Consider the following 13,822-nt stretch of genomic DNA (forward strand, 5'->3'; position numbering starts at 1 on the left):
AAAATGGCCGCCAGCCGGGTCACCGCGCCTTCCGCGCATGCGCCGCGACCCCATTTCTGTGCATGTGCCTCCTCCTCTCACACACTTTTCTCCTCTTCAGAAGCTGAATGGTTCCCTACAAGGCCAAGCCTGGATTTCCCGGCAGCCACCGCGGCTGAGGGGGGGGGGAACGACGCATGCGCGTTTGGTGAGGTTGAAGCCAAAGGCGCCATCCTTGGAGAGGGGCTTTTGTGAGGCGTTTTGGCTTCCACACTGGAGAAACAACCTTGTTTGGCACCGCTTTTGCTCTTTTTCTGGCTCAAGGCTACGGAATTCTGGGAGTTGGAGTTTGTGTGGACCCGGATTTCTCCCCACAACAAACTCCCAGAGCTGTTTTACAAAGAAGGCCAGCTGTCTCACAAAACTCCAGTTCCCACAGAATTCCTTAGCATTGAGCTAGAGCAGTTAAAGCGGTCTCAAGCTGGATTATTTCTGCAGTGTGTTTTGGGACTGGCTCAGTGCCAGGGAATCTTGGGAATTGTAGTTTACTGTGGTACCATAGCTCTCTGACAAGAAAGACTAAATTTCTCACAAAACCTTTCCCAGAATTCCATAGCACTGAGCCAGGGCAGTTAAAGCGGTCTCAAACTGGATTATTTCTGCAGTGCATTTTGGACCTAGAATTCCCACAGTTGCATAGCACTGAGCCGTAACAGCTAAAGTGGTATCAAATTGGATTATTTATGCAGAGACCACTTGATCTACCTTGGCTCAGTGCTAAAGAATCCTGGGAATTGTAGCTTGTTGTGGCACAAAAGCTCTCTGACAGAAGGTTAAATGTTTCACAGAAGTACAGTTCCCAGGATTCCCTAGCATCAAACCTGGGGAGTTAAAGTGGTGTTAAAGTGGATTATTTCTGCAGTGTGTTTTGGTCTGCAGTGTGGATATGCAATTTAACACCACTTTTAACTCCTGTGGCTTAATGCTATGGAATTCTGGGAATTGTAGTTTGTTGTGGCACTAGAGCACTCTGACAGAGGAGGCCAAATATTTTACATTGACCCATGGCAGTTAAAGCGGTGCCAACCTAGATAAGAGCAGGCTGACCTGATGTTCTCACTGCAAAGGAAATGTAGGGCATTTCCAGAAAAATGGAGTGTGTTACAAAATAAAAGCTAAAAACATGTAAAATATGCATCCAGTTCATACGGTTTGTTTACAGCTGCAGTTGGTCCTCTCTGTCCACGGATTCAACCATCTATGGCTTGAAAATGTTAAATATATATATATAAATTCCAATAAGCAAACTTTGATTTTGCCATTTTATATAAGGGACACCATTTTACTTTGGTTGTTTAGTGCCTTCATTTCCAATTTATGACAGCCCTAAGGAGAAGCTATCATGGGGTTTTCCTGGCAGGTTTCTTCAGAGGAGGCTTGTCATTGCCATTCTCTGAGGCTGAGAGAGTGCGACTTGCCCAAGATCACCAAGAGTGGGTTTCTATGGCCAAGCTTCCATGACCATTTTCCTATGCCATTATATTTAATGGGACATGAGCACCCATGGAATTTGATATCCATGGAAGGTCCTGGAACCAAACCTCAACTGATACCAAGGGCCCTTTCTATATTACATATACTGTATTTCACATTATGTACTCAAACATATTTTTCTGATGGATTTCTCTTTGTTAAAATGCCTTGTTGGCTTAAAATATACCTCTAGAACTCTGACCAAGACAAAGGCTTAAAATTATCCTTTACTAGCAACAAACCCTTGAGTGAATCTACATTTAAATCATTCCTTTCATTTGTGCTGAAATGAGGGGGGGGGGGGGGGGGGAATGTTCAAAATTTGCACTGTGTCCTCAAGCAGCCCATGGCCTAAGACCACATTTGCTGTCCTTTGTTCCTCTGAGAAACACAAGACCTCTGGGGGCAAGTCTTATCTACTGCTGCTACTTCTAGGAAAAAAGAACTTTAGAAAGATCCATCCTATCCCCTTGTTTGCAGTGAGGACAAGGTATAAATTTATTGAAGGGAAGCAGCAGGTGGTGTTACTCAATGGACTCTTTAGTCATGCGCAAAATGAAGGCCCTTTTGGAATTCCTTCTGGACAGTAGGTTGAGGGTTCGATTTCCAGCTCGGCCATAAAACCCACTGGGTGATCTTGGGCAAGTCACATGCTCTTAGGGGAAGAAGGCAAAGCAAATCTCCTCTGAACAAATCTTCCCAAGAAAACCCCATGATAGGTTTGCCATAATGTTGAGCAACTTGAAGGCATCTAACAACAACAGGCTCAAGTTTACAAAAGCTCATGCTACCAACTTCTCTCTTTCAGTTAGTCTCAACGGTGTTACAAGATCCCTTTGCATACTGATTATCCAGATGAACACATCTATGGTCTTTGAATTAGACACCCAAAATTTGTTGTTAAGTGCAGTCAGTTTGACCTATGGCGACCCTATGAATGAGAGATCTTGGAGTCAGTCTGTCATCAACAGTCCTGTTCAGGTCTTACAGGCTCAGTGCCATGGCTTCCTTGATTGCTTCAGTAATTCTATGATTCATTATTGTATTCATTCTCTAATCATACTGTGTTCATTGCCATGCTGGGAGCCAGTTTTCCTGTTCGTTCAGAACGTGCAGTGCTAATGAAAATTACAATGGCACATGCAATGTTTTTGTTGTTGTGTGCCTTCAAGTCATTTCTGACATGGCAACCATAAGGCAAGCCTATCACAGATTTTTCTTGGCAAGGTTTGTTCAGAGGGGATTTGCCTTTGATGTCATTCACACTATGAAATAACCCGGTGTGGAACCCGGGTTATTCTGTTGGTGTTTATATTGTCCCTGACTGCACTTGGCGCAGTTGGCAGGGAGGGGACACAAAATACCCATTTAACCCGGTGCATTTGGCACCGGGTCCCTTACCGCTTCTTCTTCTTTTTCGTCTTGCAATGATCCAGATATTTGGTAGTGAGAATGCACTACTGGATTGATCTAGATTGTTTACTCCTTCATCATCTTCCTCCTGCCCCCGACCACCACCACCGCCACTTCCCTCCTCCTCCTCCTCCTGCTCCTGACTGCTGCCACTTCCCTCCTCCTCCTCCTCCTGATCTTCTTCCTTCCTCTTCTTCCTCCTGCCCCCTGACCACTGCCACTGCTGCCACTTTCCTCCTCCACCACCACCTGATCCTTTGAAAGACAGTGTTGTGCAGTGGTTTGAGCTTCCAGCTATGACTCTAGAGACCAAGGTTTGAATGGTGACCTTGGGCAGTCACACTCTCTCAGCCTCAGAGGATGGCAATGGCAAACCTCCTCTGAACAAACTTGCCAAGAAAACCCCATGATAGGGATCACCCAAGTCAGAAATTGCTTGAAGGCACACAACAGCAACAACGAGCCCTCCTGCAGACCACCTGCCTCCTGGGGCTTTTCAGCCCCAACCTACTGAGAGGGCGAAGTTCAGACTGCAAGTGTGAATGGACAACAAAAAATCCAATTGTGGCACACATAGTCAGAACAATGAGCCCAATGGATTTGGGGTGGCATTGCCAAGGAAACGTAGGATCTCCTTGGTACAAAATGACAAGTGTGAAAGGGCCCTTTGACTTCCTATGAAGCTGACAGAGCGTGACTTGCTCAAGGTTACCCAGTGGCTTTCATGGTCAAGCAGAGAATTGAAACCTGGTCTCCAGTTTGCTTGTTATGTGCTTTCAAGACATTTTCTACGTACGTCTACCATAACACAACCCTGTCACATGGGTTTCTGGGTCTCCTAGTGGGATTCCATGGCCGAGTGGGAAACTGAACCCTGGTCTCCAGAGTCGTAATCTCTGTAGCTCAGACCACTATAACATGCTGGCTTTGTTTGCAAAATATGAAAATCCCTTCTTGAAATCAGAAGGAATTTTTCATTGTAGTCCATTATGCTTTTATTGTGTTTTTAATTTTGGAATGTTTTTATGATGTTTATATACTGTTGTTCAAATTGTATAATGTTTTATATCCTTGTTGTAACCTGCTTTGATCTCTTTTGGAAAAGCGGGCTATAAATAAACAGTATTATTATTATTATTATTATTATTATTATTATTATTATTATTATGCTGTTTCCTATGGTGAACCACCTGATTTCTCAATCAGGGAAGCCCATTAAAGAGATATGAAGACAAATTTTGTTGTCTTCCAACAACCAGGATTTAAAACAAATGATTTAACAAACTGGAAGGTTTCATCCAGCTACTATGGTCTACCTGTCCACAAGTATACCGTGGAGAAAGCTGACATGAAGAAAAACTCTCCTTTAATACTGGAAGCCAAAGTCATATTCTGAAATTGAACTGTAGGAGATTCAAGACAGATTTTTTTAAAAACCTTTTGCTCACACATATTTAATCTAGAATTCACTGTTACAAGATGTAACTATGGCTGCCAACTTTAATGGGTTTAAAGATGGACTGGATAAATATAAGGAGGTGAGAGCCAGCTTAATGTGAATTGCTGACTGGGGCTTTTTTCTTTTCTCCAGGATAGTTGGTAATTAAAACTGTTCAGGTGCTAAGGCCCTGCAATCTCTCTTCAAGGTAGCTGGGATGGTCTGTTCCATAATAACTGGGCTCTATGTATCCTGTAAGTACACAAGGGAACTGAGGAATTTGATAATGGCTGTATAACTGGTGAGCCAGCATGGTGTAGTTGTTGAGTGCTGGTCTATGACTCAGGAGACCAGGGTTTAAATCCTCGCTTGGCCCGGGAAACCCACTGGTTGTGTTAGGGTTGTTACACAACAATAAGAAGGAGCGCTGTCAGTGACTATAAATACGTTACAGATTTTAAAAAATGGTTTTAAATTCTGCGGAGGGTTTAATGGCCTTTTAACAATAACATTTTGTATGTTTTTACATATATCTTGTAAGTGCTTTTAACTGTGCTCTCTTTAATTTTTGTGAACTGCTGTTAGACCCAGTATGAAGGGGGAGTGAAAGAGAAATTAGTAACAATAACATAATCATTTATATCATATCTGTCAATATGCTCCTCTGTATCAGTTGATGGGGAGCTTCAAATAGGCAACTGGTTTGCCATTGTCTGAACAGAAGATTAAACTAAAGAGCCCTATGGCCTCATCCTGCATGGCTGTCCCTATGCTCTTACTTTGGATAAACAACAGAGAGTACTGTGGCACCTTAATGACTAATGAGACTATCACGGCAAAGTCATGAGATCGTGGCGAAGATTTTAACACACATCGCGAGGGCTTATCCAGGGAAGAATCAGGAATGCTCCAGTAACAAGGTATTCATAGGGAAATCCTGTGAATGGCTTCTTGCTGGAGCATTCCTGAATCTTCGTGGGATAAGTCTTCTCTGATCATGACGTCATCTGAAAATCTTCACTGTGATTTGCTAGGAAAATGCCTTTCAAATCCCTGGTTTTCCCTCATGTGATAGTATTTTAAATTAGTTATGCATTAGCTTTCAATAGTCGACTTCATCAGATGAAGTGTTATTTCAGAATTTCAGGGATTACAGAACTAATTCGTTGTTCTTGCTGCAACAAACTAACACAGCCATGCCTTTAGAAAACATCCTCCATGACTCTACCTACGCCCCTTTTAAAACCAATTGTGGTCAGCGCCATAGCAGTGAATCCCATGTAACTTAATTATGAATTCTGTGAAGCTTGTTCTTTCATCTTACCGTTGATTTCCTGCCTGCTGCTCTTTCAACATCAATGTGCAGACAAGATTTTGTTTCTACACCCACAGATGCTTCTTATTGTACCTTTTGCAGTATTGAACTCAAAACACTGGAAGAACCAGTTGTCACACAGCATTCCTGTACTGTATACATAATGGCCCTGCGTGTGAATTCCTGTGTATTGTTTTCAGCACAGACATTCTGGTGCATTACCATGATTAGGAAACAGTTGATTAGCTTGAGGATCATAAATAATTTTCATATTGGAAGGAATCAACGTTAAGAGGCCTGAACATTGTTTCTCTGGTTGATGGCATTCCTGTCTTATCTCTGCAATTTAATTAGAGATTAGGTGCTATGCAATCTTATGAGTGTCTGCTTAAAAGTAAGTCCTGCTGTGCTCTGTGGAAATTTCTCCCAGGATTGCCAACAGAACTGAGATTGGGTACAGCCAGGCACTACACAGCAACATTGTGCATACTTACCCAGAAGTAAATCACATTGTGCTCAGTAGGATTTGTTGTTGTTGTCGTGTGCCTTCAAGTCATTTCCAACTTATGATGACCCTAGAAAAGCCCCAGAAAACCCTATCACAAGGGGTTTCTGGGGCTGAGAAGGTGTGAGTCTCCTTATGTCACCCAGTAGGTTCCCATTGCTGAATGGGGAATTGAACCCCGGTCTCCAGGGTCCTAGTTATACACTTAAATTACTAAACCACACTGGATTTATTCCCAGGTAAATGTGCATAAGGCTCCAGTCATTGGAACAGAACACTGGACACTTTTTACTGTCTTAGGGTTTATCTGCACTGTAGAAATAAGGTGGTTTGATACTGCTTTAAACTCCATAGCACCATTCTATGTAAACCTGGGATTTGTAGTTTTACACAGACTTTAGCCTCCTCTGCCAGAGAGTGCTAGTGTCTCACAAAACTACAAATCTCGGGATTCTGTGAAATAGAGCTGTGACCACTAAAGTGGTGCCAAACTGTATTCTTTTTACAGTGTAGATGCACCTCAAGGCTTTGATCCTATCTACACATACGTACAAATTAACTCCAGCGAACCCAATGGCACTTAATATAAAATAGCATTGCACAGGATTTACCAGTTTATGTCTCAATGGCAGATCGAAGCTGCTACATGTGTGCAGTGGGTCCCAGGACTTTTTGACACAAATGTTTATCTTCAGTCAAGATGACCAGATGTCACGACCGCAAAGAAAGACAAGGCACCACTGTATGTAGGACATTCAAGACAAATGGAGGATATGCCCACATAAAAGTTAAAATCACTCATAGAAATATAAATTCATGCTTAGAATGGAGGTCCTTTTGGAATTCCTCCTGGATAAAAGGTTGAAATGTAGGACATATCCTGGAAAGGGAGGATGACTGGTCACCCTGTCTTCAGTCAACCTCTCCCCAATTTGGTTTACAGCCCTATTGAGTCTACAGTGCACTACTTAAAAAAACAAACACGATTCTATGAATTTAAACTGAGTTCTTGAAAAAAAGAGTTATTCAGATTTTAGGTTGCATTTCAATTATTAATTGAACAACAAGCTTAACAATAATAATAAGAATGATAATAATTTTACAGTGCTCCTAGTAATTCCTAGTTAAGGAATTCTGGGATCTGTAGTTCCACAATAACAAACTACTGTCCCCAGAATTCCTTCCCATTGAGCCATAGCCTTTCAAAGCGCTGTCAAAGTATGCAGTGAGGATGCCATCGCTCAGAAACATGAAGGCTTTTGCCGCCAGTAGGTGGCGCTCTTCCTTTCCCAAAACGCACTCTCTCTCTACGTCATCGCATTAGCCCGCCCCTCCGGCTACGTGATTGGTCCATTTGCCCCGTCGCTCTGGGAAGTGAGGAGGATGTTTATAGGAGGAGAGGGAACGAAACAAATGGGCGGCGCCGGCAGCTTGCGAGGAGGTTTTTACGGTTGTCGGGAAACCCGAACCCGAGTGAGTTTTCCTGGGCCCCGAATGGGACTTCCTGTGGCTCAAGGCTATGGAATTCTGGAGTTGGAGTTTGTTGTGGGGCCCAGAGCAGAAGTAGATTGACATGGCTGAGTTCCCGAATTCCATAGCACTGAACCAGGGAAGTTAAAGTAATGTCAAACTGCTTTGTTTCTGCTGCACTGTGGCAGCAGCCCTAGCCTTAAGTGCCATGGCTCAATGCTGTGGAATTCTGGGATATGTAGATTTGAGACATTTCGCCTTCTCAGCCACAGAACTGGTGGCCCCAAACAGACCAACAGGTTCCAGAATTCCACAACATTGAACCCAGGAGTTAAAGTGGTGTCGACTGCTTATTCGGCAGTGCGGCTGAAGCCCTAGTGATAGGTTTTAAGCTCTTCTGGCTGAGTAATTGATCAAATGCAGGACAGTTGTTAACATTATTGTTTTGTCTTCTGACTTTTTGGAAGCTGAATGGGTTTATTATTCTGTGAACAAAATAGATAGGCTTTGCGTACAGGATTTCCAGATCTTGTTCCTGTAATTGGTATATGTCCATGGGAGAGGCAGGAAATAAAAATAAAATTATTATTATATTAGGATTATTCTTATTAATTTATATTTAATGTTGGGTTTTTAGTACAAGTTCTTGGAAAAACAGAGGTCAGGGATCTTGCAGGAAAACTGCTAGTTGAAGTAACTAGTGCTAGACTAGTTGTTTCCATGGTGGACACTGCAAGACTGTTGTTGTTTAATACACTCAACCCTCCATCCACATTTATTGGGGCTTGGAGCACATAACAAACCTGCAAATAACAAAAAACACTATGGTTTTACCTGAGAGAACACCTCTCTAGGAATGAACCTCTAGGTCCTCCAGTGCAATTGGATTGGACTTAGGGAATAACTACATTATATATAGTTGCTTGGACTTCAGCCTGTAGGAATATTAGGTATTAAAATCCTCATCATTTACTGCGGCTCAGTGTGATTTTGTTTCTTCTTCCCTATTATCCATCCTCTTCAGACAAGCGTTCAAAAGATATAACCCATAACAAAATCCTGTTGCATATTCTTGTCTTAAAGCAAGAAGTTTTGTAGTTTGTGAACTGTTACTTATAAGAAGAATTGTGGAACTTCATAAAGTCATGTTCTTAATTTAAAGAGCCTCTCCTGTCTTTTCTATTGAGTACGTGTGTGTTCAATGAATAATGGATAAATTATTCTTCCTAAAAAGAAATTGTGAAATAAATAAATCGTTCTCTTCCCTAAGTTTTCCATTGTATCCTGCCAGAACAAATATATGTTAACATGCTTTGTTTTAGCATTATATCGATCTGCATTCACTGCAAAGAAGGATGATCCAAACCATCCCAATTGGGTGAAAGTTGGTCTGGCTCTTGGTTCCACACATGGCATATGGTGGCTGGTAAGATCCTACCTGTGTTCATATGATTAGCAATATTTTAGAACTATTTAGGCATGATTTTTGTAATAACTTAAATATGCTAACATCTTTTCTTGTCCCATGTCCATGTCCACCATGACTGAACACTGGCAGTCCCACTCCACAGCAGACCTTTAATGACGGAAATATGTTATCTTCAACTACTTAAAGTATTAAAACAGTGCCTTAGCGGCAGATCAGAAAGCCTAGCCCTAATCCAGTTGTTAGTCCCACCTAGAGAAAACCTATTAAATGAATGGGAACTTGCTGCACAAGCATTTTCTGGTTGATTGGTTTCTCTAGCTGGGACTAATAGCTGGTTCTAGTCTGTAGATCATGGTTTTAAATGTTTGGGAGAGGCAGAAGCCCACGACAAGGGCCACCAAGCAGATGGGGCATTATAGCACAAGCTGAGCCTGTGCGATACTCTCCCTGGTGCTCATGTAGATTTGTCCCTGAGTTGGTGCAAGGATGGTCAGGTGTTCACACCACACCCCTTCCTGTACCAACTCAGGGCCTGTAGCCTTTCCTACCTTTTTGGTGTGCAAGCCATCTGAGACGCCCCCACGCAGTCGCCGGTCAGAAAACGGGCACCTAGCTGCACCCATGTCACCAGGTGCCCGTGTTTGTATGTCAGACAGAGCAACAGGAGCAACGGTCCGATCCCACCATAACGGGTTCACCTGCATCACGTGAATAGATGATGTGAGGCCAGGAGAACGCAGGCCATTTGGCCTGTGCAGACAACCCAAACGAAACTCCACTGATGCAAATATATTGCTTGACACTCTAGGCTAAAGGCAGGTAATGAGTGGGCTAATATAGCCACCCATAATAAAGACATGGAAATTGTAACTGATATGCAGCCATTTTGTCAAAGCCCCCACATATGACTATTAATGAAAAAAAATTATTTTAAGAGCATAAATTAATTGAATGGTTTCTAGTTAGACCTTGGTGTGTCATCTTAAAATTATCATGCTGACTAGTATGATGCATGCTTTAAAATCTGTATGTTTTCTATATGCTCTCAAACAACATAATGACGATTTAGCAGAATACGAAAGGAGAAAAGCACAACGAGGGTCTTAGTGGTTCAGTTTATATGGTGAGTAGAAGATAAAGCTCTGTGTCTGGTTTTGGTCTCCTATTTTTTGTTTTTGTGCCTAAAGGTTGCTTTTAATAAATAGTGGAGACCATGAATGTTGCGCTTTTTCTTTTTTAAGCTGACAGAGTGATCCAAAAGTATTACATTTCTTCAAAGTTGTTTTAAAATATGCATCTTCATTATGTTCTAGTAGCGCTGTTAATAAATTTAGTGGTTATGAAGTTACTACCCACGAAAGCCTTCAACTACTTCCCATTTGTTAATTGCCATCTTCCTCGAGTACAGGTCCATTGCCCTGTAATCTTCTGTTATTCATCTTAGTCTTCTCGCTGCATAAGCAATATCACTAAATACATTCAATGTAGAGTGTTAAAACAATGGGTTATCATGGGAGTAAACCTAGTGACCTTTGGCTTGCAGGCTTCATACATGAGCATCCCTTCAGCTAACCACAGAGAAGCTGGAAGCTTTTGTTCTGCATTAGACTAACAATGACTTAGCATATGTTAGAACCAAGACAACTGTTTAATTATGGTTTTGGAGCATTTATTATTTAATCATTGGTTAGGGTCAAATCTGATGCTAAATTTGATTAACTGAAAGCAGACACTCCAGTATTCTGCCTCACCTGTCCAGAGGGAATGACTTGTTCTCATAAAGACAAACCATTGTTTTATGTTGTGAGCAGATGTGGTCTATATGTTATTCCCCATTGGCACTCAGAGCTCTTAATTCCTTTTATTCTAGATAACAGAAATAGGGGCGAAGCACTAAAGTAAATATCTTGTTTCACTTCTCAGTAGGTGTTTAGTATAATTAATATGTAAGAAAATGCCATGTTCCTGGTCTTGTGTTGCTCTCATGGTTGTGTTCCTAGATAATTTTTTTAAAATTTTTTTATTTATTTTTTTAATATTATTTTTATTGAGTTTTTACAATTCACGAAAAAACATCTGATTCCTGTCATAAGTATACTATCATATAAATCTTAATACAATCCAAGTGTATAACAATAACAAGATATAGTTTTCCTAAAAACCAAAAAATACTTTACTTCCTAGCTTTTGTTTCCCCTTAATGTTTTTTCATTTCACAAATTTTACAGTTTTTCATGCCAAGATTGGTATACACACACAAATTTATGCAGGTCTCCCTTGTTATTAACATCTTGTGGTGTATTTTTTTTTTAAAAAAAGAAATTTCCTTCTACACTCTTTACAGAAAGAAACTATAACCCTATTTAGTTTGACAATTCGAGAAGAGAGCTGGACGGGCAATAATTTTCATTAATTTATATAATAAGAGCTTCAGCCAGCCTATCCTCCAATTTCCACCTTTTTTTTTCAGAAAGGATGCCACTTTGTCCATTCCAACGTGCCTTCTAATTTTTTTCCCTTTTAACCTACAGAGATCAGATCATTTGTCTAATAGCATTTAGTTTATGAAGCCATTCTTCAGTTGTATTCATTAGTGTCTTTCCAATAATTTGCGATAATCAGTCTAGCAGTGGTTATTATATATAATATTGCCTTCCAATATTTAAATTCATCATCATTTTTATAAAAGAAAGTCTCAACAGATAGAGTTCTGCTTTTTTTAAACTAATACTAAAGACCTTTGAATTATACAGTAATGTGGATCTTGTCCCAAAAGATTTCACTTTTACACAACTCACCACATATGCATCATTGTCCCCTTATCCTTATGACATTCCAGCATTTATCAGACTCTAGCTTAACCTTTTTTTTGAATCTCGCCGGAATGTAATACATCTATTACTAATCTTATAAATTTTTCTTTGTAGCTCATACATTGGGTGAAGGTATTGTTCGGCTCCATGCCTTTTCCCAAGCTCCAATGTATTTCTTTTCCCATATCTTTTGCCCAATCAATCATATATTGTTTGATTGGCTCCTGTTAAAAAATCTCTCTCTAGATGAAATTTAGGAGTCAGCACATACCTTTGCAAGCCAGAGCCTCAGCTTTGGCAATGGCAAATGGATGGTTTGTGGTAATTTGATGTTGTGATTCTCAGACAACTGTTTTATTGGAACTAAACATTGCTATTTAAACATCCACATGGCATAAATCTATGCAATATGATGATATAGTACTTTGAAAAAGGGAATGGGATGTAAGCCCCATTCAGCATGAGGGAATTTTTAAAGCAAACATAGCAGTCCTGGGAATAGGTCTCTTCATTGCTTCCCTCCAATCTATTCGGTTTAGATTGGAACCATAATCCATTGTGTATTTTGTGAGCACAGAAATACCAAATATTGATCAATTAAAAATGCAAAGTGCAAAGTATAAACATAGAGTTATTATTATATACATAGAATGACCAGATATTGATGAGTTAAAAGCCAAGTGCAAAACTATAATCAGGACAGTATCACTTTCCCCCAGTTCCTGACAAAAAGATGGACAAATAGGTCTTGAGTGTATTATCATTAAACTTTGTCAATGTGTGAATTTGCTGATGGTAAAAACAGATACCGTTTTCACTGTACTGTTTTATGAGCAACATAATGTGCTGGTCTTTTCTAGTTCTAAAGAAGTTTTGATACTTACTTGTCTTCAAATCTTGTTTTCTAGTTGAAGCTGTGTTCCGTGGCAAACATCACAGTGATGCATATTCTGATCGACATAAATAATTCAACAGATAATCTTTCGTTGCCAGATCATTCTAATATATGTCAGCTCTTGAAATAAAGCAGTGACAAATAGGGAAGTGATTGAAATGTTTGCACTGCAATATGAACACGTTGAAAACAAAATAAAACAATTTTAGCTTTAAACTATAGCGTTGAGTGTTCTGTTTTTTGTCACGAAAACTGACTAGAGATTCGTCTAAAATGTCTCCCAGGTAAGCCCCAATGGATTCAGTGGGATGACCCTGACAAGTATTGGAAGTACCTGTAAGCCTGTAGACTTACCATTAGTGACTGTGGGCCTAATAGTGCTTATTTACTAACAATATTGAGTGACCGTTCCATGTCGCCATGTTTAATTGAAGTCCTGGAGAAAGGATTGTTAGCCGCTGTTATACTAATATCTGTCCAGAGCGGCCAACCAAAATTGGTGTGAATGGTTTGGAAACCAGCCCATGAGGAGAGACTTTGGGAGCTGGGGATTTTAGCCTGGAGCAGAGAGGGTTAAGATAGCCCTGTTTAAATGTTTGAAGGGATGTCATAAGCTTGTTTTCTGCTGCCCAGAGAATAGGACCTGGAGCAATGGATTCAGGCTAACAGGAAAAGAGACTGTACCTCAACATTAGGAGGAAGTTCTGACAGTAAAGGCAGTTCACAGTGGAACACACCTTTTGGAGAGTAACGGAGTCCCTTCCGTGAGGTCTTTAAACAGAGGCTGGAAGGCCATCTCCAAAGGGGATGCTTTGAATTGGGAGTTCCTGCATGGCAAAGGGGTTGGACTGGATGGCCCTCGTGGTCTCTTCCAACTCGATGATTCCACAAAATGCTTTATTTCTGCAGCTGCAGACACACCTGGATGTGCATTAAGACAGAGGCTGCATCCCCATGGAGAAAGAACCCGGCCATGGCAGCCATGGCCCGGACATACCGCCGTCATGTGCTGGTGTTGGCTGGCCAGACTCC

General features: G+C 40.9%; 1 protein-coding gene across 1 annotated transcript; it reads left to right on the plus strand.

Annotated features, from left to right (window-relative positions):
• Positions 1-7,432: 7,432 nt before the first annotated feature.
• Positions 7,433-12,947, plus strand: NDUFC1 (NADH:ubiquinone oxidoreductase subunit C1). Its single transcript, XM_042469687.1, has 4 exons — positions 7,433-7,451; positions 8,976-9,081; positions 10,126-10,201; positions 12,798-12,947. Exons 1-3 carry the CDS (start codon positions 7,433-7,435, stop codon positions 10,187-10,189), a joined length of 189 nt encoding a protein of 62 aa, XP_042325621.1. The 3' UTR covers positions 10,190-10,201; positions 12,798-12,947.
• Positions 12,948-13,822: the final 875 nt, after the last annotated feature.

Source organism: Sceloporus undulatus, chromosome 5 (genome assembly GCF_019175285.1).
Source record: "Sceloporus undulatus isolate JIND9_A2432 ecotype Alabama chromosome 5, SceUnd_v1.1, whole genome shotgun sequence".
NCBI lineage: Eukaryota > Metazoa > Chordata > Lepidosauria > Squamata > Phrynosomatidae > Sceloporus > Sceloporus undulatus.

What these genes read in the sequence shown, in the direction of transcription:
- NDUFC1 (XM_042469687.1), top strand. An exon ending in CATGGCATATGGTGGCTGGT is followed by an intron (nt 9,082 to 10,125) that starts AAGATCCTACCT and finishes TTTTCTATATGC; the next exon opens with TCTCAAACAACATAATGACG.